Below are 20,380 nucleotides of genomic sequence, written 5' to 3'. Positions count from 1 at the left end.
CCGTTATGACAAAGTCCCCTCAGTCCAAAGCCTGGAGAAGCAAAGGAGGATTGTCCTTGGGATGGAAAAGCCCCAACACCTCTTGCTGTACAAAACAGAAGTCCCTAGCAGGAACTGACTGCAGGAGGAGGTAGGAAACAGAGATTTACACTTCCCTCACCTCTCTATTAAAAAGTTACCATTCTCCCATGTTTCATAACCACTGTGCAACTACCAAGATGGAAGGGAAAAAAAAAATCACTACATCTAATAAAAGGGAGTAAGTGGTACAGGGAAGGGAAACATGGAAGCCTAAAGAGGTGGAAGAGGAAATTTTAAAGCCCAGCTCCTTTCAGGAGTAGGGTAGATAAAAGACTCCGATAAAATGACTGTCCGCTTGCTCACAAGGGTTAACTCCTAGGAGGGCTTCCTCAGGAAACTGCGGGGGTGTTGCCAGAGGAGGGGAGAAACTTTCTGAGTTTGTGTTTAAACTTGTTATCTGCAAGGCCCGTGTTTGAGGGGAACAGGGGCAGAATTCTCTTGGATCACTGGATATGCCGAGGCGTTTGTGCTTCAGCTAGGAGGAGGTGAAGGAGGGCGAGAACATACCTGGGCTCGCTCACTGAGCCACCGAGATTCGGATGGGATTTGCCAGGCCGTGGTCCCCCCACACCCGGCTGCCCTTCCCTGACCCCCCAGTCGCTCGGAGGTGTCCCTGGAGCCCCAGACGCGTGGGCCGGGTCCCGTTCCCTGCCCCTCAGCGAGGTCGCTCTCGCTGCGCGCCCCAGCCCAGCCCTCCAGGCAGAGGGACCGGCGGGTCCCACGCTTACCTTCTTTGCCGTGCGCCTCGGCAGGAAGGAGAGCCCAGAGGAGAAGGAGCCCGAGGGAGAGCTCCATCCCGCCGCTGCAGGCGCTCAGCCCCGGGCTGGCCGGAGAGGGGGCCCGGCTCGCAGCCCCCGCCGGCTCCGGCCTCCGTGCCCGGGCTGCTGCGGGCAGCGCATGGGCCTCTCCCGCAGGCTCCCGAGCGCGGCGCGCACGTTGCACAAGCCTGGCCCACGGTGGTGATGAAAGATCAAGGCGAGTGGGTGGAGAAGCCTTACTGCCTTTACCTGTTCTAAGGGGCTGGTCACAGACTTCCCATCTGGCAGGCAAATAAACCCACCTTAAAGGCAGCCACCTCTTTCCTGGGAGCCTCCCTCCACCTTTGCTCCACTCCCGTAAGAGGCTCCCGATTGCCACCTCCTGGGCAGCCCTCGCCATCCTTCCCGATCCCGCCGGCCCCGGCAATGGCTTTAAACTGAAATTTTAGGAAGAAATTCTTCAGGGTGGTGAAGTACTGGGACAGGTTGCCCAGGGAGGTTGTTGCTATTCCATCCCTGTAAGTGTTCAAGGCCAGGCTGGATGGGACCCTGGAGCAATCTGGTCTAGTGGAAGGTCTAGTTCCAACCCTCATGGCAGGACAGTTGGAAATAGATGATCTTCCAGGTCTCTTCCAAGCCAAACCATTCTGTGATTCTGTGATCTGTGATAATGGGGCTAAAACCACTGAGCCATCCTCACTGAATATGTTTAGGAAATCCATCTGTACACAGGGACAGCAGACCATTTAGTTCCCAAGTATGTCACAGAGTGACAGCAATACCACTTTGTCTGGCAGAATTACTGATTTTCATTTAGTATGCTCCTCAGCATTGATGGACAGTGCCTGCTTCTCAGAAAAAAAAAAAATCATGGAAGAGGAAGCAAACTAGAAGAATTCTTTCTCTGTGTAGGAAGACCTCATGGGACTTTTCGTTTTCTTCCTGAGGGACATAAATACAAAAGAACTTGCCTTTGCTCTGTCTCTTCTGGCATTCATCAAGGATGTTACTCCCACCCATACACAGCTATTACACCCCTCCCCGTAAAATACAGATGGTATTATTACACTTACACTTGCTGTACGGCTGCATTCCTCCTGCTCTCTTCCTCCTCCTCCTCCCCAAGGAAGGCTAAAGAAAGGACCTTGTCAGGTTGCTTAGAGAGGCTGGGGGATCTCCACCCTTGGACATGTTCCAGATTTGCTGGGACACAGCCATGAACAACATATCCACCTCTGGAGTCAGCCCTGCTCTGAGCAGCATTTGGGACTGTGGACTCTCTGAGGGCCTTGGCATCTAATCTTTCAGTGAATTCTGTGATTTTCAAACTATACATCCTGAGAAAGCAAGATCTATCCCAAGATGTCTGAACGTAGACAAGAGACATTTCAGAACAAATGGTTACAATACTAAGCTTATAATTTTACATAGCACATTAAGTAAAATATAGGTGCAAATAATTCACATGTAAATGGCATTCAGTGTAGTTGTACCTTAAATTTGTACAGTTTAATCCTGTCTAAAGTTCTCTGTATCAGTCCACAGTGCTAAGTCAAACTGTTATGCCTATGTTTCCCCCACAATTGAATGACTCCCATTGCAGGAGTCATATAAGATTTTTTGGTCTACAACCCATACCTTGAGTTTGTGCTGGGGGAATGTGTCCATTTAGGGCTTCATTTGTACAGTTCTGTCCCTTCTTCAGTATGTGATGTAGCAGTGGGGCAGACAGACCCACAGCTAACTTTTCTGTGATGGGACGACTTAGGCAAGGCCTAAATAGAAATGAAATGGGGAAGAACCATTTGCAGCTGGAGGATAAGGCTCTAGGGAAGGCCAGGAGCTCATGTTCTTCCTCAGGAGAAAAAAAAAAATCCATGACGATGCCTGACATTTGGCTCCTCAGGACTTACAGGGTTTGTATCTGTAAAATCCCAGAAGTGACAAGTTGTGGAGTGAAGAGCCTTGGGATGTTCTCTCTCCATGTCCCTGGTGTGCAGATACTCAGAACATTTGATCCAAGGAGTAGGCAGGAAGCAATTTACTTGAGCTTACTGGAGAATGTGGCCTAAAAAAAAATTACTTTCTTTTTCTCCCCCTTGTAGTGTTGGCAGAAGGGGATCAGCAATTGGGGTTTTCCACATAATGGTGGTCAGAAATCGTATTTATTGCTTTGTGGTTTTTCAGATTGGAGATCATCTAGTGTAGCTCACAGTCAGAATGTGTACAATGATAGTGAAACAAAATACAGTCTAATGTTTCAGCAGCATCAGGATCTGAAGAAAATCTATAAACAACTGGGAGCATACAGAAGTAAAAACACAAAAAGCCTGGAACTTTGCTGATACCTGTAAAAGCTCTGCCAGATTGTTTTCCCATGTGTCCTCTGCACCAAAATGCAGATCCAAAGGGAAAAAGAGGGAATATACACAGAGCCTGTAGCCAGAAGAGTGAGTACCACACATGCATTTTCATACTCAGTATTTCATTGACATTGTTATTCTGTTTGTGCATCACAAGCTTGGATTTTGTCTTTGGATATTGTTGGGCAAAATTAATTCTCTGACTGTAAAAAAACACAAACAAAACCACCACCAACAAACAACTAAAACAAACAAATCCCAAACAAACAACAAATAAGCAAAACTGAAAGAACTTAATTAAAAAAAATCTTTTTATGTCTTGTTTACAATCATATTCTATGATTCTATGATTTACATCCCCACAGCCTCTCACTCTCATGGCTTCCCAGTGAGCATCCCATCTCTGGCATGCGTCTTGGTGTTAAGAAGGTAACTTCATCTTTTCAGCTCACTCTTAGCACATCTTTGGGCTGATTCTCATCCTCTCTTTCTTGGCCCTCTGAGTATTTCTGAATTGCAGGGCACATTTTTTTCCTTCCATTTCCCAGAATCTTGTTTTGAGTATCACTGTGATTAGGTATCCAGCTGGAAAATATCACCACACAACACACCTGGGCCTTCCTCCTACAGCTATGTGGGCTTGTGGTGAGGGAAGTGAGGAAGAAGGCTGTGCACCAGGTTTTGTTTTAATGTGCTCTTGGGAAAGTCAAAGGGCACTCCCAAGGCTGAGTTGGGACGTGCTTCTTTTGAACTGCAGTTCAGACAGAACTGTCTCATATGATTCTTATAAATTGTTTACTCTGTTTGCTGCTCCTCATATTTTAGAATTAGTTTCACCATTGTGCTGTTAAATGTCCTTACAGATGATGAATTAAACAGAACCTAGAAATAATCTCTGGAGTTTCTCACTTGATATCACTTCCCTAATTATTAAAGCATCCCTTTGGTACTGATAACTTGAATCTGTGCATCCTGAACTGGCTTTGAGTAAGGTATCCTAGTAACATAGATGTATAGGTCTTCCAGAGGCCTCAAATCCATTTTGCAACAAGTCCCACCTCAATCTAAAGGAGGAACTTGCTCTTGTTCTGTGGTCTCTGATTCACTCCTTTTATCTACTATTTCTACAACTCTAGGAGTAATCTATGACAGCTCTGTAGAGCCTAAGATGTGCTCTGTTTCAAAGTCTTATTCCCTGCAGAAAATGTGTGCTTTCTGTCCCTTATTCTCACCTGCATGACCACAGTTAAATATTCTAGTGTTTTCATGTTTATCTTAGAAGGTTTTCTGGCTCTACTCCACCAGCAATTATCTTAGAGTATTTCAAACAGCTGACTTCAGACTGTTTTTCTGCAGAAAACAGACTCCAACCATTTAGACTCCTACCACATGTTTCATTCAGAAACTCAGATTTTATTTTAAATAAATATTTTAAACTCCTATGAAGTAGTACAAGTAGCTCCTCTGGATCAACATAGCAGCCACCCCTGTGTTAGAGACCTGAGGACCTGACTGCACAAGTAGTCAAGCTGGTTATCTTTCTCCCTTGAGAAGAAGAACAAGGGCAAGGGAATGAATGAAGCTGATAGAGACAAGGCGCAGATCTGAGTTTTCATACACAGAAGAAGCAGGAGACACTCCCTTATTCTTCCTCACATATGTGAGATAAGCACCCTTGGAGATGTAAAAGCTTTGCCTGAAAGGCCCTGGGCAACCTGACACGGTTTTGGTGTTAACCCTGCAGTGAGCAGGTATTTGGGCTAAAGGCCTCCAGTCATCCCTCCCCACATCAATCTTTTGCTCATTCAGTTCATCATTGGTAGATGAGCAATCACATTTTCTTCCACCAGGAATGTAGGCAGTTCCTTACTTGGGCTCCAGTCAAAACAGGAGGGTAACTTCCCAAATGCATTTTCCACCTAGCAGAGATGTCATACAATACATGGACTAGAAGAAGCCCAGTATTCCTGAATAAAACTCCATTTACTTGATCATCAGCAGCTCACTAAACAGGTGTTTCTCTGCGTGCTGATGCTCTGGCTGGATACCTGATCAGGCAGGGAAGCGTGTTTACACTGCTGCCTGAACTGCAGGCTCGCTGGCTTTTGTCTCTGGATAAGCTTATCCTGCCATGGTCTGCCATGCTCTTATTTGGCTTGCAAAACAGGGCTCAGTTAAATTATTACACCATCCTGCAAATGAGGGGGAGGACCTTGCTTTTCGGCAGAAATTACCTGAGACAACTCTCTTGCCGTGTTAGCCCGGCTCGGCTCCCCCTCGTGGTCCAGCGGCTGCGGAGCCCCAGAGGTCCCGGTGCCTGCGGAGAGCAGCCAAACAGGGCTTCGCCTATGCTGAGGCGTGACATTTTGTACAGACAAGAGGAATCCAATGAAAAGCAAGTCATAATAGAATCTGATTCATTCTCCTAATCATAAAACTTCCCTAAGTGGTACAAATCTGGGTCACAGGAGTTAGTTACTTTCTATTATACGGTTGCAGCACATTATATACTTAGAAATTCAAAAAGTGCAGTTCTACACTTAGCACTTCTCTTTGAGGGCACGTTCTTCCTGGGTATCTTTAAAGACATCTATTCATCTTGGTGGCATTAAGATTTCATGAGAGGATTCAGTTTCTCCTTGAGCATTACTAACACAACAGCATATGTGTGATAAACATAAAATCTGACCCAGATAAATTTGATTTCTAGTAGAGAAATGAACTGATTACTTATTTCTAGTAGAGAAATGCTGATGACTTATTCCACTACCTTATAGAAAAGTGAGATTATAATATTTTTAGTAGGTGAATCAAAGCTCAAAATATAGCAATAGTAACCTCTGCATGGCAAACACATACCTCTCTGTAATTTTTTCATATATTCTAGCTGTTCTTCCCCACTCCTGGATTAATTATGTTCAAGCATGGAAATATCTCACTGACGCTGAAAAGGCTTTACTAAAATACAAGAAAAAGCCATATCACTAGTCATTTAGATAGTGTGATTTTAAATTATTTTTTTGCTCTTACAGGTGAATGTGTAAGTTAATAAATCTTTTATTTTCTGGGTGTTTATAACAAATGTTTTAAAGCTTTTATGTATGTTTCTAATATGTTTTTTCAAGATATTTTTATGGTCTTCTTCTTAACAAATTACAGTTGCCTCCACAATCTAAACACAAGAAGCTTGTCCATATTTGTTGCTGTTGTAGCTTGATCCTGATGTTGAAGAGTTGCTGTCCAGTGCAGAAACGAAATAGTTTCCACTGTTCACTGTGTTAGCAAGCAGCATTCTCCCTGAGAGGTTTCAAGGTGGGCATCAGGAGAAGGTATTTGAAGCAGACACCTTGCAGGTGGAAAGAGGGCATTGAATGTGTTAACATCTTCCCAACTCACTGCCAACTCTATTCTCAGTTCAGCCTCCCACTTGATTTTTTGAAACTTGAACTCATTAACTAAATCAAAACATGAAAACTGAAATGAATGCTGAGAGCAACTGTACAGCAAAACCACAATGAAACACTACACAGATTTTAGGAGACCTGATTTTCAGCAGTGACTAGGCTAGAGGCCATATGCTGCTGAGCCATCAGGTCTTCCCTCAACTTTACATGCCAATTTGTAGAACCAGACGGTCTTACATCTTTACATACCAATTTGTAAAACCAGCCTGTCTCATATTCTTGCAGGTAAAGCCAAAGGTACACTCTGGGTGGGTATCGACCTTCCCATTCTCACTGTTTCCTGGAATTGCTTGGAAGACAACTGAGCACAATAGGATCTTTAGAGCCAAGAGCTTTAGGTTAGGGATACAGTGCTGGAATTATTAATAACACCTTCAGTCAGCTTTTTGATGTGGAGGTACTTGTAGGGCAAGGTGAAACTAATTCTGAAACCAACCAGCTGGCAGGAGCTTCACCTCAATTTTCAGCTCCACTTTGGTCTCCTGATTAGTTTTTGTCCTCTGCTCCTGGTTGCTTCCTGAAACAATCCATTTAAAGGAAACTTAAGGCCTGTGCAACAGCTGAGTTGATAAATAAAAAGCTTGTAGAAATGTTTAATTCTGTGGAGAAATGGCAGATTATTTAAGTATATTTCTTTCCCATTAGCTTGTTTATGGGGGTGTGGACTATATTTGTTTTATATCATACAGGAAATTATCAGATTTTATATGCTGAATACATAATTTCATATAATAGTAAAAAACAATCTCAGGAAGGACTTGTCTCTCTTCTTTTGTAAATCTTCTATCTATAAATATCTGCAAGAGAAACTCCTATAGCATTCTAGCCTTTATAATAGTAAAATATGTAAATAGTAAAATAATAACAGTAAATATTGCTCCTTTGGCATGTTCATAATAAACATCAAAAACAGAGGCCTTTTCTTAATAAAGAAAATCTTTGACAACTTTTCACCCTCATGATATTAACATCTATTTTCTAGGTTTACTACTAAGCCCACAGCCATTTAATTTTACAACTCCATTATTCTAAATAGCTGTATTAATTTCACCTTCCTGCTTCAGATCAAAGGATAAAAAACATCTCTTTGGGTAAATATAGGATTATTTGCAGGTTTTCTAAGCTTTTAAGGAATGTGAAAGAAAGAAAGGCTGGTGGACACACTTTCCATATAAGCCAAAACAGACAGAATGTGATAACATGACTTTGTCAAGGGAAGATAAATACACTGAAATTTCTTCCTAGCTCTTAAAACTGGACTTTTGACAAATTTTCAACTTTCCTTACCCATAATGGAAACAAATCCCTTCTTACCCATAATAGAAACAAATCCCCTAAATAAACTTTTTGTATTTATACTCCTATGAAAATAAGAATTTTCTTTTAATGCAAGCGCATTTATATCTTTTAGGAGATTGATTATTTATAGGAACAACTTTTAGGAAATGTCTTACCTGGGTTGCCAGCAAAGCATAATAGTGTGCAAAAAACCCCAAAACAAAACAAAAAACCCCAACCAAACAAAAACCAACCAACCAAAAACAAACAAACAAAAAACACCAAAGCATTTTTCTCTGGTTTCTCTCTATACTGAAAGGCAGGTTTCACTTGTATCCTCCCAGTATCACTGGTACTGGTAGTAGCTCTCAAGGAGCCACTTTGAAGTATCTCCTTGAGTGGAGAAACCTTTCAGTGGCATGCACCATTCAAGGTGCCGGACCTTGAGTATCCTGGATGCTGCCCCAAGTCTGGGCCATCATCCTCCAAACTCTCTTCATTTTTGAGAATGTGGACAGCTGATCACTGATGTGATCTTACCGGTTGAACTCTTACAGGCTGGGCTCTGGTGCTGCACCATTGATAAGATCTGTGTTCTCACACAGTGCTTGCTCAGGGCCGCCTTTACGAAATTAATTGCAAAGTTGAATACACTGTTTTTATGGCTGTGTAAACCATGAAGTGATTCTTAGTGATGTCCTAATTGGTTTCACTGGAAAACTTCATGACATCTATGTTTGCCACATCTCAGGTCTCTGCATTCCTCTTCCAAGAATGGCCAAGACCATTTGTGAAATGCAGGTAGCCAGCTGTACTCGTTCACTGGCGAGTCTTGAATCCCTGCCCAACCCAAAAAACTACAACACCCATGGAAAGATCTTTTCCATACCCATCTTTGGTTGGAGGTGGAATGTGCACTTGTCAAAATCCGCACTGCCTGACTGGATCCTGCTGTTCCCTAGGAAGCTCTGAAAAGAACTTAGAAATCACCTTTTTAAAATTATTATTTGTGCTCATGCCTACATCAGGGACGGTGGATACTTCGCTTGAGCGATCTCCAGCTCTCAGCACACAGTGTGCTGAGTCAACAGGACTGAAACTGCCACTTGTTGAGTGGAAAAGGGACCTCAGGCAGGTTAAAAGATAACATTTTAGAAAGAAGATGTGTCTGATATCTCATACATTACTGCTGCTCTTACCTCATGCTCTCTACAGATCTATACAGTGCTCAATACAGCTGGCATGGGGTGGGGGGAAAGGGTGCTGTGAATGGGTGTGGGAATACTGATGGGGCTAGTCTTGGACTAGTGGGTGTGGGAATACTGGTGAGGATGGTCTTGGACTATGGGATATCTCCTCACTCTGTTCATCTGCAAAACATTGGGTAGAGAAAGTGTCTTCTCAGAAAGCCTCCACTGCTTGTTGTACTTCCCACATGTATCTCAGAATGAAAGAGCTGGGGGTCTAACCTGGCTGCTGTTTAGGTCACGTCATCCCTTCCAGAGGCATCATCTTATATCCCTGGGGTGGGGAGAGGTCTGCCCAGGTGCCTCCGTTCTGCAGTGGTTGACGAGGAACGTCCTGGTTCAGGGGACAGCCCTGCTGTCTCCCCACAGCAGGTCACAGTTATCTCTCTGCTATCCCATGCCCACAGCTGCCAGAAATATGTGAGGGTCTCTACCAAGGCTTTGAAGAGTATTATAAACCTCAGTGTCTTTCTGTCCTTCAGTTTTATTGCCAAGCTTCTGGACATATCAGTACCTCCTAGACGGCAGGTTAGAAACCTCTGATGCAGAGTCCTGCTAATCTCAAGAAGGACCTCTGGCCATTTCAAGTCCAGCCAACTGCTTGCAGCAGGATTAACTTCAAAGCCTCATTTGACTTGACAGGATTTAGAAGGGTTGCTTCCTATTTTCCTGTGCTCATTACAGTTACTTAATAGTATTTGATTCAAAGTACTTCTCTAATGTAATTCTGAAGTACTTCTCTATTAGTACATAGTGTTCTCTCATTGAGACCCTCCCCTTCTCACTTTTGGAAGAGCTGGCAGGTGATTAAAATGTTCACTGCAACTTTGATAATTTTAAATAATGCAGCTAAGTGTTTGCCCACAGAGTAATTAGGTATTCATTGACTTGAGAGCCAATATTCTGTGTTAATGTTTTAGTCAGGCTAGACTCTGAACTTGAAGACAGCTTTTAATGTCAATTTTAAATTCCACTTTTCTCTTTTGTCAGAAGGCTCCAAGTTAACTTCCTTAGTTACGGTGCCAATTTCTTACATTTGTCACATCCACTTACCATAATTTTTAATGATTGTAGCCCAGAGAAAGCAAATACCACTCTGCTCTCTCAATCTGCCCAGCAAGAGAGTTGAGGGCAGCTGGGGTGATGAAATTCCTTTTGATTAGACAGAGGAACAGAAGCAAACATTTTAATTTTTTCTCAACTATTTTCTGTGTAGAACGTGGGTTCTGAATCATAGGGTCTCTATGACCTTTAAAGAGACACGGAGGAGGGAAGTATTAAATAAAATAATTAAGTTGGTTCTTTCCCCCCTTCTCCCTGGCCAAAATTGATCTTCTCTAATTTGTCTGAATCATGCTGTTCCTCCTACACATAGGAAACTCACAAAATACTCTGCACCTTTCAGACTCTTACATCTGCTGCAGTCCAGCCTGTGCTGTAACTCTCACTGGTTTTGCTGAAGAAATTGCAGTAACTGTGGCAGCAGTATTATTACTTTTACAATTACAGATCTCAACACTCCCCAGGCGTTCATATTTATATGGTGCAGTCTTTGCTGGTGAAAGTCACATGATAAAACAAGTATCTTAGCCTTTGTGTTGCCATAGGAACAATCCAAACCTAAAGCATCTCCCTGTAAAAGGAAATATGTTTTGCTTCCTGCAGAACAGGCATAGCGAAGTCGTACTCTTGTTAGACTAATGGCATTTTAACTTTCAATATGTAGAATAATTCAAGGTTAGATGAGTTTACACTAACAATCTTTCCATTTGTCATGTGATGCCAGAGTGCAGCCTTCTACTAAATTTGGAGAAAACCACAGCTATTTTACCCTTCTTCCTAGCCATGGACTTTCTTCTTCTAACCTTCCTTTCAGCCCCTACAGATTTCCTGTGCTGCTAAACTTACCAGTCTAAAATTTGAACTGACTACCCAATTTCTACTGTCATCTTGATAGAAAAATAACAAAATTAATATTGTAGTATTGGTTTATTAGCTTTAGAAATTTTTTTGTTGATCTTCTGATTGTGCTGGGATGACTGTGAATGTGAGTCTGAATATGTATGTGATCAGAGAAGCGAGACCAGTGACTGATCCAAGCTCTTCACCCTCACAACTCACTAAAGCATTTTCCTTTAGATCAAGCGTTATGTTGGGGATTTTTTTGAGCAGAGATATCTTTTTCTCATAAACGTAGTGATGCATGTAGAATTCTGCCTGGATATTTGCCTTAGGGAAGCCTATGGTGGTCTGGTTATGGGTCTGTTTTCCAGCAAGCATGTGTTTTTTCTACTAAAATTTACCACATACACACACATCACAACTCCTATAGTATCCCAGTTCACCTATTTTCTTCCTTCTCAGCATTTTCCTGAGGATCCCTCTGATTTCCTTGTTCCTCAGGCTGTAAATGAGGGGATACATTAAAGGAGTAATGTTGGTGTAGACCAGAGACACCACCTTGTCCCGAGCCGGTGAGTAACTGGACGTGGGACGAATGTAGATGAAGGTGGCACAGCCGTAATGCAGTAAGGTGACGGCCAGGTGTGAAATGCAGGTGGAAAAGGCCTTGCCCCTTCCCGCAGGGGAGGCGACGCCTAACAAAGCCACAGCAATGCAGAGGTACGAGGCCAGGATTAGCAGGAAGGGGAGCAGCAGCAGGAGCACGCAGGCCGCCAGCGCGGGCAGCTGGGCCGCGTAGCCCTGCGCGCAGGCCAGGCGCAGCACGGCAGGCACATCGCAGAAGAAGTGCTCGATGCGGCGGGGCTGACAGAAAGGCAGGCGGAACACAGCCACCGTCAGGCCCAGGGCGACGGCGAAGCCTCCCAGGGCGCAGGCCAGAGCCAGGCGGAGGCACAGCCCCTCGCCCATCAGGGCCGCGTAGCGCAGGGGCTGGCACACGGCCACGTAGCGGTCGTAGGACATGGCTGCCAGCAGGAAGCACTCGGCCCCGCCGAGGGCCACGAAGAGCTGCATCTGTGCGGCACAGCCCAGCGCGGAGATGGCGCTGCCGCCCGCCGCCAGGCCGAGCAGCGCCTTGGGCGCGATGACTAAAGTGTAGCAGAGCTCCACGGCAGAGAGTTGGCCGAGGAAGAAGAGCATGGGGGGACGTGAGGGCTCCATCACCACCGCCATGAAGATCATCATATTCCCTGCCAGTGTGACCAAATGGACAGTGAGAAAGGTAAGGAAGAGCAGGACTCGCAGATGGAGCAGCTCGGAGAAGCCGAGCAGGAGGAACTCCGTGGTTGCACCAGTGCTCACGTTGTCCCACTCCATGCAGCCCTCACATGGCATCTGCAGGAGAGAAACAGAAGGGAAACAGCTGAATTCGATGTCTGGCAATCAATTCCATATTGTTGCCACATTTCTCTTCACAGAGAAAAGCAAGGCACAATTCTTCCCAGGAATATTTCTGGGATTCACATTCTCTGAACATCAGAGAAAGAGAAAACACAATTCTTATCACTTGCTGTGCCTGTGTTGTGCTAAAGTGGAATGCAATATGGAGATTGTTTACCCAGAGAGGGGATGTTTTGTTTCCTTGGCCTGTCAGGGCCAGGAGAGTGTGTGTGTCAGACTGTCACGAGACAATCACGAGAGAATGAGAGATGAGCGCAGTTCTGTGCAGTTGTGAGCAAGGGTGAGTGCACGGCAGATTCTGTTTAGATGCAATGTATATAGTATAGCATAATAAAGTAATTATTTAGCCTTCTGATGATGGAGTCAGATGCATCATTCTCTCTCCCCTCGTCGGAGTCACCCTTGATTTGTAATAGGAAATAATGCTGCATTACTGTAGAACCAGTGTAGTAAAGCTTATTGGGTAGGGAGGAAGGTGATTTCATCCTTCCTTTCATCAAAAAGGAAAAAAAATCCCAAACTTCAAATGTGATTTCACTCGGCCACATTCAGCACAATCTCAGGCCCAAACTCTCACAACCACCAAGGTTCTTGTGCCCAAACAATCTGCCTAGGATTCTTTGTCATGACATTGGTGACAAAGACTGTCAGTCGTTGGGTCTTCATCACTTCTTCTGAGTTGTTCTGGGATTTGTGACTATGTGTAGGCTTTCAACATGCATTAGGTGCCCTTTAGGAGTTGATTAGTCTGACTGAGCTGTCCTGCTTTTGAGAGTCTTCACTGGACTCTCCCTCCTGATCTGTGTGTCCTAAGAAGCTGCAGACAGAGGTGTTTGGGTCTTGACAACTGTCAGCTCCTAGGTCTCACAGAAGCTGCTGCTGTACCTTGTGCTTCTATTCCCAGGCACACCTGTTAATCCTCTAGTCCCAGCACTTCTGCAGTCCCCTACATCTGTGTCAGAGATGTGCAAGGACAACCAGACAGTGAGCTGGAGCTTCTGTGCTGCAGCCTGACTCCCATTAGTGGGAATTTGAGGTGTTCTCTGACTGGCTTTTCTCCACAGTGGGTCTGCCATAAGGTCCATACAGAAAGAGGGTTTCAGTGATTAGACATGAGGATTCCAAAATTAGGGCTGACAATTTGGCTGCTTACATCTTTATGCCTGGCTCAGCCCTGTGGCATCAGAGTTAAAGTAAACAAACTTCCACTCTCCAAACCAAAGCTGTCCATGGCAACATACATACTCTATAACAGTTTTTTAAGGAAAACACAATGCTAACATCCTGGACTTTGAGACTGAGATCTTGCTTTTCACAGGAAGAACAGAAATTTCCTAGGAAAGTGGACTGATACAAAGCTACTTAAGCTGAAAAATCCAGGAAAGATAAGAATGTAGAGGGACATACAAAAATAAATTATATATACAGGTCATGGTTGAACAGAGTTCATTGCTGGCATGTTCATCAATACAGTATTAACTACAAGGAATAATTACAACTCTTTCTACACTTTGCCGTAAACAGAAATAAAATCAGAGCTTCCTTGAAGACTTCTGCATATATAAAAGTCCCAGCAATATTTAAGTGTGAAATAAACTGTAAAATTACATGAAATGTCATCAATGACTAATAGAAGGAATGTGAAATTGTTGGAAAAGCTATTAATGGAGATGGGTATTTTCCTGGAAAAAGATGTTTCAAAAAAACTCCAGAAAAAATAATCACTACAGTTGAGGAGGTAAATCTGCTTAAAGCCTACAGACCTTTGCCTTTTTATTTTTTTTTTGCCCCAAGGTTTCCTTGTGATTCAGTATCTCCACAGCATTGGAAACATCTGGGGACTCAGGTAAATGTGAAAATACCCACAATTACATTACCTCAGGTGCAAAACTAGGAATTTAATCAGTCTGCCTTAGAGCATAAGTCAGCAAAATTAACAAGCTAGGAAGAAACTACCATAAACTCCACGACTGTCAGTGAAGACCAAGAAGGAGCTCTTTAGAGAACATAGAGAAAGCAGCAATCCTGCAAAAGCAAGTAAAAATACTACTGCTGGACACAGTTTCCAGCAGTTATAAAGCCATGGTTAACTCCTACATCTACATTTTGCTGCTGCAAGAGCTCCCCAAAAGCAGTTCTAAGCAGCCTGGCTGTAAATCTTTCTTGACACTCCATGCAAGCAGAAGGTGTTCACTGAAAACAGGAGTAAGGGGTTGGTGCATCGCTGTGGACTGAGTCACTGAGGACCACCTGGGGCTCCCCTCACTCCAAGTGCTGAGACTTTAAGAGGATTCTACTAAACACAACAGGGCTAAGAAGTGGGAAAAAACCAGGAGTTTCCCTTCCTTTCATTTGAAGCTGTTTGCTTCAGTGGCAACATACCTTCTCTGGGTTAAAAGGTAAGAAAATAGAGACTTCTTTCTCTTGATGATGTGTGCTGTTCAGTCTGGCTGAGATCCTGTTTCTTGCCCAGTCTGGGCTCCCTCTGGCTGTGGGTGCCCCTAGAACCAACGCTTTCTTTCAGCATCTCATGGCCATCCTCTCTTCTCCTCTGCAGGACCCCGCTCCTTATATGCCATTTGACACAGAAGTCTGTCCTGTTCCCTCCCTGCACCAAGGGCAGGCAGTTCCATTCCTCCCAAGAAAGGGGGGGTTGCAGCTTTTCTGTAAATCGAGCAATAGGATGTAATTGCATCTTCAGAGATGGCAGAGCTGCAGCACACTGCTCTCTTGTTCTCTTCACTGAAGCAATTGAAAGTAGCTGATTATTGAGGGGGCTGCTTTGTACCTGGCATGGCAACATTTTAAGTAACAAAATCATTGCTGCTCTTCTTAAATAAAAATAAAGCTGTGGGTCTTTAGGTGAGTTTAAACCAACTAATACTTAGAGGCAAAGCAAAACAGATATAAAGACTTTAAACACATCTGTGTACGGAGTTTTCACCAGTTCAGGTGACCCATTATCTTTTACTCGCTCAGATGAAATCACCTTTCAGCAATTGAAAGGACTGAGATTATTGGAGCCCAATTTATTTTTATTGCCATTGTTACATTCATTCCTGGCCACTTACACTGAGATAATGAAAGAGATCTGTAGCCTTATGTGAGTAGAAACAAGAAGCACAGTCAAGATTTTTGACTGCTAAAATGGATCTGCTTGGCAGCAATATGTAAATATGGTACCTCAAGATTTTTCACAGGATCTGGTTCAGAAGGAATACTTTCAAAATGTTTTTCTCTCATATTTTCTCTATGTGATATACATTTTTTTTGGAACAAAACTGCCTCATGCATCGATCCAGTCTGGGGCTAATTGTGCTGGGAAAAGTACCTGGGCTTCCAGTGGACAGCAAGAAACAGGAGCCAGGAAGAGGCAACAAAGACCAGCCACTTACTGGGCTGCAATACTAAGAATGTGTCCCGCAGGTGAAGGAAAGTGATTATGCCTCTTTATCTGTCACATGTGTAGCCATATCTGGAACACTGGCAAAGTTGTATTCAAGTATTTTTACTCTATTTTAAACTTGTCATTTAACTTCTTGGAATTACAGCTATGACAGCAGAGTCTATCCTCTTTAGTTTCTCAAGTCACTTCCTTAACTTTCAATTTTTTTTTTTTTCATTTCAATTATTTTCCTTACACTTCTTATTGTTTAAGGTTCTGCAAATAATTCAGGGCACAGAATGTTTTTTAGAGCATTTACAAAACTGAATTCTGAATCTGTCTTGAATTCTAGGTACTGTATAATGCTGAACAAAACAGCAACTCTGAAGCCTCTCTTGGTGACATGTCTCTGCAGCTGTAACAGGAGCAAAATCGAGGTGCTGGTTATTTTCTAATTACACCTAGCAACTTGGGCGGATTATAAATGGAAGCAAATCTTTACAGTGAACTCTATTTTAGTCAAATGCTTTGCAGAGTAAGACTGCTCCCTCTAGTAAACTCTGTCAGAATTTCAGGACACCAGCTGATTAACTCATGCAGAGTTTATCTTTGTGTTACAAAATAAAATTCAGGGGCTCTGGTGCTACTTCTTACTTTGTCCTCTTCTCTGACCCAAACTGCAGGAGAAAATCTGCTGCCTCAGTAACAATGCAAAAATAATTATCAGGAGCTACTTTGACAAGTCTATTCCAGCTTTCTCATCTTCAGATGGTCCTTTCCTCCTGCTGGACTGGAGGTGAACTGAGGTGAGTCAGCACATACCCAGTAACCAATACCACACAGTCAGCAGTTATATACACTAATTTTTTTTTACCATAGTGCCCAGCCTTACGCTGAAATAAATCAGGCAAATTACTGTTTCAGTCTGTGTGTGTGCAGATAAGCCGTCATTTATTAACATGCAACTTACACCTCCCCGCAACGTTTCAACACACTCCCACACCTTACCTCCAAAACACGGCTCCCCAAGAGGGGAGTGCTAGCTGGAGTGAGCTGTGCAGCCCAGTGCCAGAACACACAGCAACCAGACAAACAACAAGCAGCAGAGGATGAGAATATGCATGTCAAAGCGACTCCGTACTTCCTCCTCTAGCCCACACCTTTCAGGTTCCCAGCACTTCCATTGCATCAGCTTACAGCCAAATTCGTAACAGATTATTAAAAGCTGCACGTTGGCATTAGTGTTTGCATGTCTTGAGTCTGCAGCATGTTACAGAGCTGTACTTTCTGCCTGGCTGCAGAGTTCAGCCCTGCTCTCCTCCCCCGCACTCTTAACTGTGTGATTTTTTTCAGTACGTGCCTGCAAGGCTTTGGGACTGGCCTGCCTTAGCCCGAATTTGTATAAAGAGTCTCTTGGAATCCAGCTAAGGTTAATGAATCACATCGTATCAGCTTCTATCAGCCATTGCAACATACTTCAGAGCATATTCCCCTTGGTCTTCAGAAAAAGGGCCAGTACCGGGCTTGCCTATCCACACCCGTGGATCGCCAGCCTTCTCCAAAGAAGGCAAGAGAAACTGGGAAGCTCAGTGTAATGTGGAGCCATCTGGGCAAAAGGGAAACTGAGGGAGGTACCTGGAAACCTGGAGGAGAAGGACAGCCAGTCCCAGCAATGGCCAGGGAAATGGCGCTCTCAGCCCAGAGGATGCAAAGCTCTTCAGCAGGCTGAAAGCAATGTTCAAGCAACACAAACTACCCAGCCAGTGGTAAAAGAGAATAAAGAGGATAAGAAAGATTGCAGATCTCCTTTGCGTGCAAAAGCACGCTGATATTGATCCTCTGGGGGTATCTTAGCGCCGTAGAAAGCAAAGCTTTTGGCTGTCATAGCTGCTCTGATGTTCTGCTGCAGGAATGTTCAGTGGCAGAAGCTACTGAACATTCAGAAGCGTCACGGTGACTTATCTGATTAGAGAACTTAAGGCAGTTTTAAGGTGGATTGCTTGAATTGGTTTTGGTGGTTGATGAAATGTAAGATTCGCTCAAATGAAAATGTTAAGAGTGGCGATGTAAAAATAAATGCCAATATCTTTTGAGAAAGTGCATTTTTTACTCCAGTACGGCTGATTATGATCATAACATAGCAGGGCCAAGGGCTGAAAATTACAGCATCTTGACAGAGACTTTTTAACAGATCCCTATTCTGTAGTAAAGAGGAGTCAAGAAATGTTGTCTCCCACAGAGGCAAGGCCCTGAAACAATTGGGCATAGCCTTTAGAAGGAGCAGTGTGTCCTTATTCCCACAATGTTCAGAGCTTTCTGGAAACCGGGAACTGAAACTGGCTGGGGTGGTAACAGCAGGATGGCTGGCATCAGTTTGCCTTGGTGAGAAAAATCATCACGCTGCTCTCCTCGAGTTTCTGTTGTTTGGCTTGATAAACCGTGCCTGGGAACTCAGTCTGGGAAAGATGCTGAACCATAAACCAACCAAAACAGAGTTTTGCAAAAAAAGGGCAGGCAACCTGGCAGCTAAGTACTCCTCATGATTTGTTAAGGGTGGGGCATTTCTTTCACCTCGTTGTACTTACTCATAGTCTAACCCAGCCAAAGGCATTGTCCTGCGTCTCTGCTAAAAAAAAAAAAATGGTTTTTACATCAGTTAATAGTATCATAAACTTTTCCCATTTGGAATAAAATGGAGTTGCTAGAAGAAAACTCATTTAGAACTAGAGAGAGAAAGAGCAAATCTAAAATAGGAATTCATGAATAAAAGGATGAAAATATTTTACCTGAGAACAGCAAGTGAAAATGAAAAAGACAGACAAACTGAAAATTAGGGCTACAGGCCCTGGAAAAGATTTACTAGAACTCCAGTAGTTAAGAAAAGAAAGAAGGTGAGGGTCGTAAGAAAGACTGATATTCTGAACACATGTCTAACTTTTCTTCTTGTATCTGAAGTTATTTTCAGATTAAGCTGGACAACTTTGTGGATGTCTCTGTGGATCCAATTAAAAGTTTGGGTTTTAACTACCTTCAGCCTGAAGGGCTCATCTGGAAAGAAACAGAGTAGCTGCAACTCTCATGGTCTCTGAAGGAGCTCAGCAGTGTTCAGCCCTTCTTGGGGCAGGGATGACAGCACTCTGGGGCCTTGCTGAGAATCACTGGTGTTGACTTCCAAAAATCAGGTATTTATTGTTCCCTATGCAATGGTAAATGAGGCATTGTCTCACCTGAGCTCTTCCTTGGGGTGACAGTGGCTGAGACACTCCACCTGGGGACATCATTTGTTTTTGCTTAATTTGTTCTGATGCAACTGCAGCCATTGGGAGAAAAGCCAGAAAAACTCATTGTCTTATGAAGCTCTCCACAGGAGACACCATCCCAAGCTGATGCTGCACACACTTCATCCCCAATGTACTCAGCTACTACTCATTTCATCCTCCTCCTCCCATCCCATGTTTGGTCATCTAGAATAACATTTTTCATCCGTGTCACTTAGAAGCCCAAAGCTCATTTTCAGAATAGTGAGGTAAATAACTATTAGGCCAACGTGTTTTTCTGAAGAAGCTTATTTAAGAAAATAAACTCTGGAAACCAGCATCCCAGACTAAATATACAAACTCCAGATGAACTGGAGCTTGTTTAGACAGAAGAACTGTGGTAGACAGTCAATATGTGTGGTCAGAGACTGCAGATGGGATGTAGGATCCATTCTAGCACTGAACTCTCAAGTTTGTTTCAAGCTGTGTTTCAAGAAAGTCAGTGGACGTGAAAGAAAAGAGCAATCTGTCCCTAACTGTAGAAAGAATCTATGTTTTAGAAAACATATATACAGCGGCTTGCTGGACTGGATGGCAGGGGAGCAGGTGCTCAGTCAAAGAGCCATCCAGCTGTTGCCTTCAGCATTCTTTAGCATCATTTCCACTTATTGTCTCACACAATGTCTCACACAATATCTACTTCTATTATTTTTTCTCTTGTGTTCACAACATCTCTAAATTCTTACATAACATAAGAGCAAAAGCTGAAACATCTCAGTGAGAATTCAGCAAACTATTCTTGGTACAAAGCCCAGCATTGCATCACCACTGTAGAATACAGGATGAGATGCAGTAAAATGTTACTAGTCCAGATGTCCAGGAACACAGAATTACAGGAAATAGTTTCAAGACAAGTGGATGCAAGAGAGAAAGACTTCAAACAGCTTTTCTGCATGAGGACCTGCTAGAGATAGGGGAAAGACTTACCAGCCTGCAAGGACCCCTGTCTATAGATATGTCATATATTTAATATTTTCATTGTGCTTCTTGGGTGACCAAAGCCCTTATCTGAAAGGAAGCATCACATGGCACAACAGAATCATGAACTGCTTGGAGGAACAAGAGAAAGAAGAGGACAGTAGGTCACAAAGGACAAAAAACAGGCCCTTATCTACTTCTGTGAG

General features: G+C 43.5%; 2 protein-coding genes across 2 annotated transcripts in view; both read right to left on the bottom strand.

Annotated features, from left to right (window-relative positions):
- Window positions 1-876, bottom strand: part of EPHA1 (EPH receptor A1) — a 33,983-nt gene extending 33,107 nt beyond the window's left edge. The window contains exon 1 of the mRNA XM_041469478.1: window positions 810-876. Within this exon, the coding sequence (XP_041325412.1) occupies window positions 810-876 (67 nt within the window). The remainder of the gene's footprint in view (window positions 1-809) is intronic.
- A 17-nt stretch (window positions 877-893) lies between these two features.
- LOC121354695 (olfactory receptor 10AC1-like) lies at window positions 894-17,067 on the bottom strand. The gene is made up of 4 exons (XM_041469479.1): window positions 16,948-17,067; window positions 11,537-12,488; window positions 7,103-7,183; window positions 894-1,027 (listed from the first exon to the last, which is right to left on the bottom strand). Exons 2-4 carry the CDS (start codon window positions 12,486-12,488, stop codon window positions 894-896), a joined length of 1,167 nt encoding a protein of 388 aa, XP_041325413.1. The 5' UTR covers window positions 16,948-17,067.
- Between the last annotated feature and the right edge of the window lie 3,313 nt (window positions 17,068-20,380).

The sequence above is a fragment of the Pyrgilauda ruficollis genome, unplaced genomic scaffold (assembly GCF_017590135.1).
Source record: "Pyrgilauda ruficollis isolate IOZ18807 unplaced genomic scaffold, ASM1759013v1 scaffold235, whole genome shotgun sequence".
Lineage (NCBI taxonomy): Eukaryota > Metazoa > Chordata > Aves > Passeriformes > Passeridae > Pyrgilauda > Pyrgilauda ruficollis.
This window is presented reverse-complemented; position numbering and strand designations above follow the sequence as displayed.

Bases quoted from the DNA above. Each gene is read 5' to 3' on its own strand.
- LOC121354695 (XM_041469479.1), bottom strand. From the start codon at position 12,488: ATGCCATGTGAGGGCTGCATGGAGTGGGACAACGTGAGCACTGGTGCA. The intron at 7,184-11,536 runs GTGAACTGGGAT...GGATTGTTTCAG, and splicing joins GCTGAGAAGGAAGAAAATAG to GAAGCAACCAGGAGCAGAGG. The intron at 1,028-7,102 runs GTTGGTTTCAGA...ACCGTGGGCCAG, and splicing joins GGTGAAGCTCCTGCCAGCTG to GCTTGTGCAACGTGCGCGCC.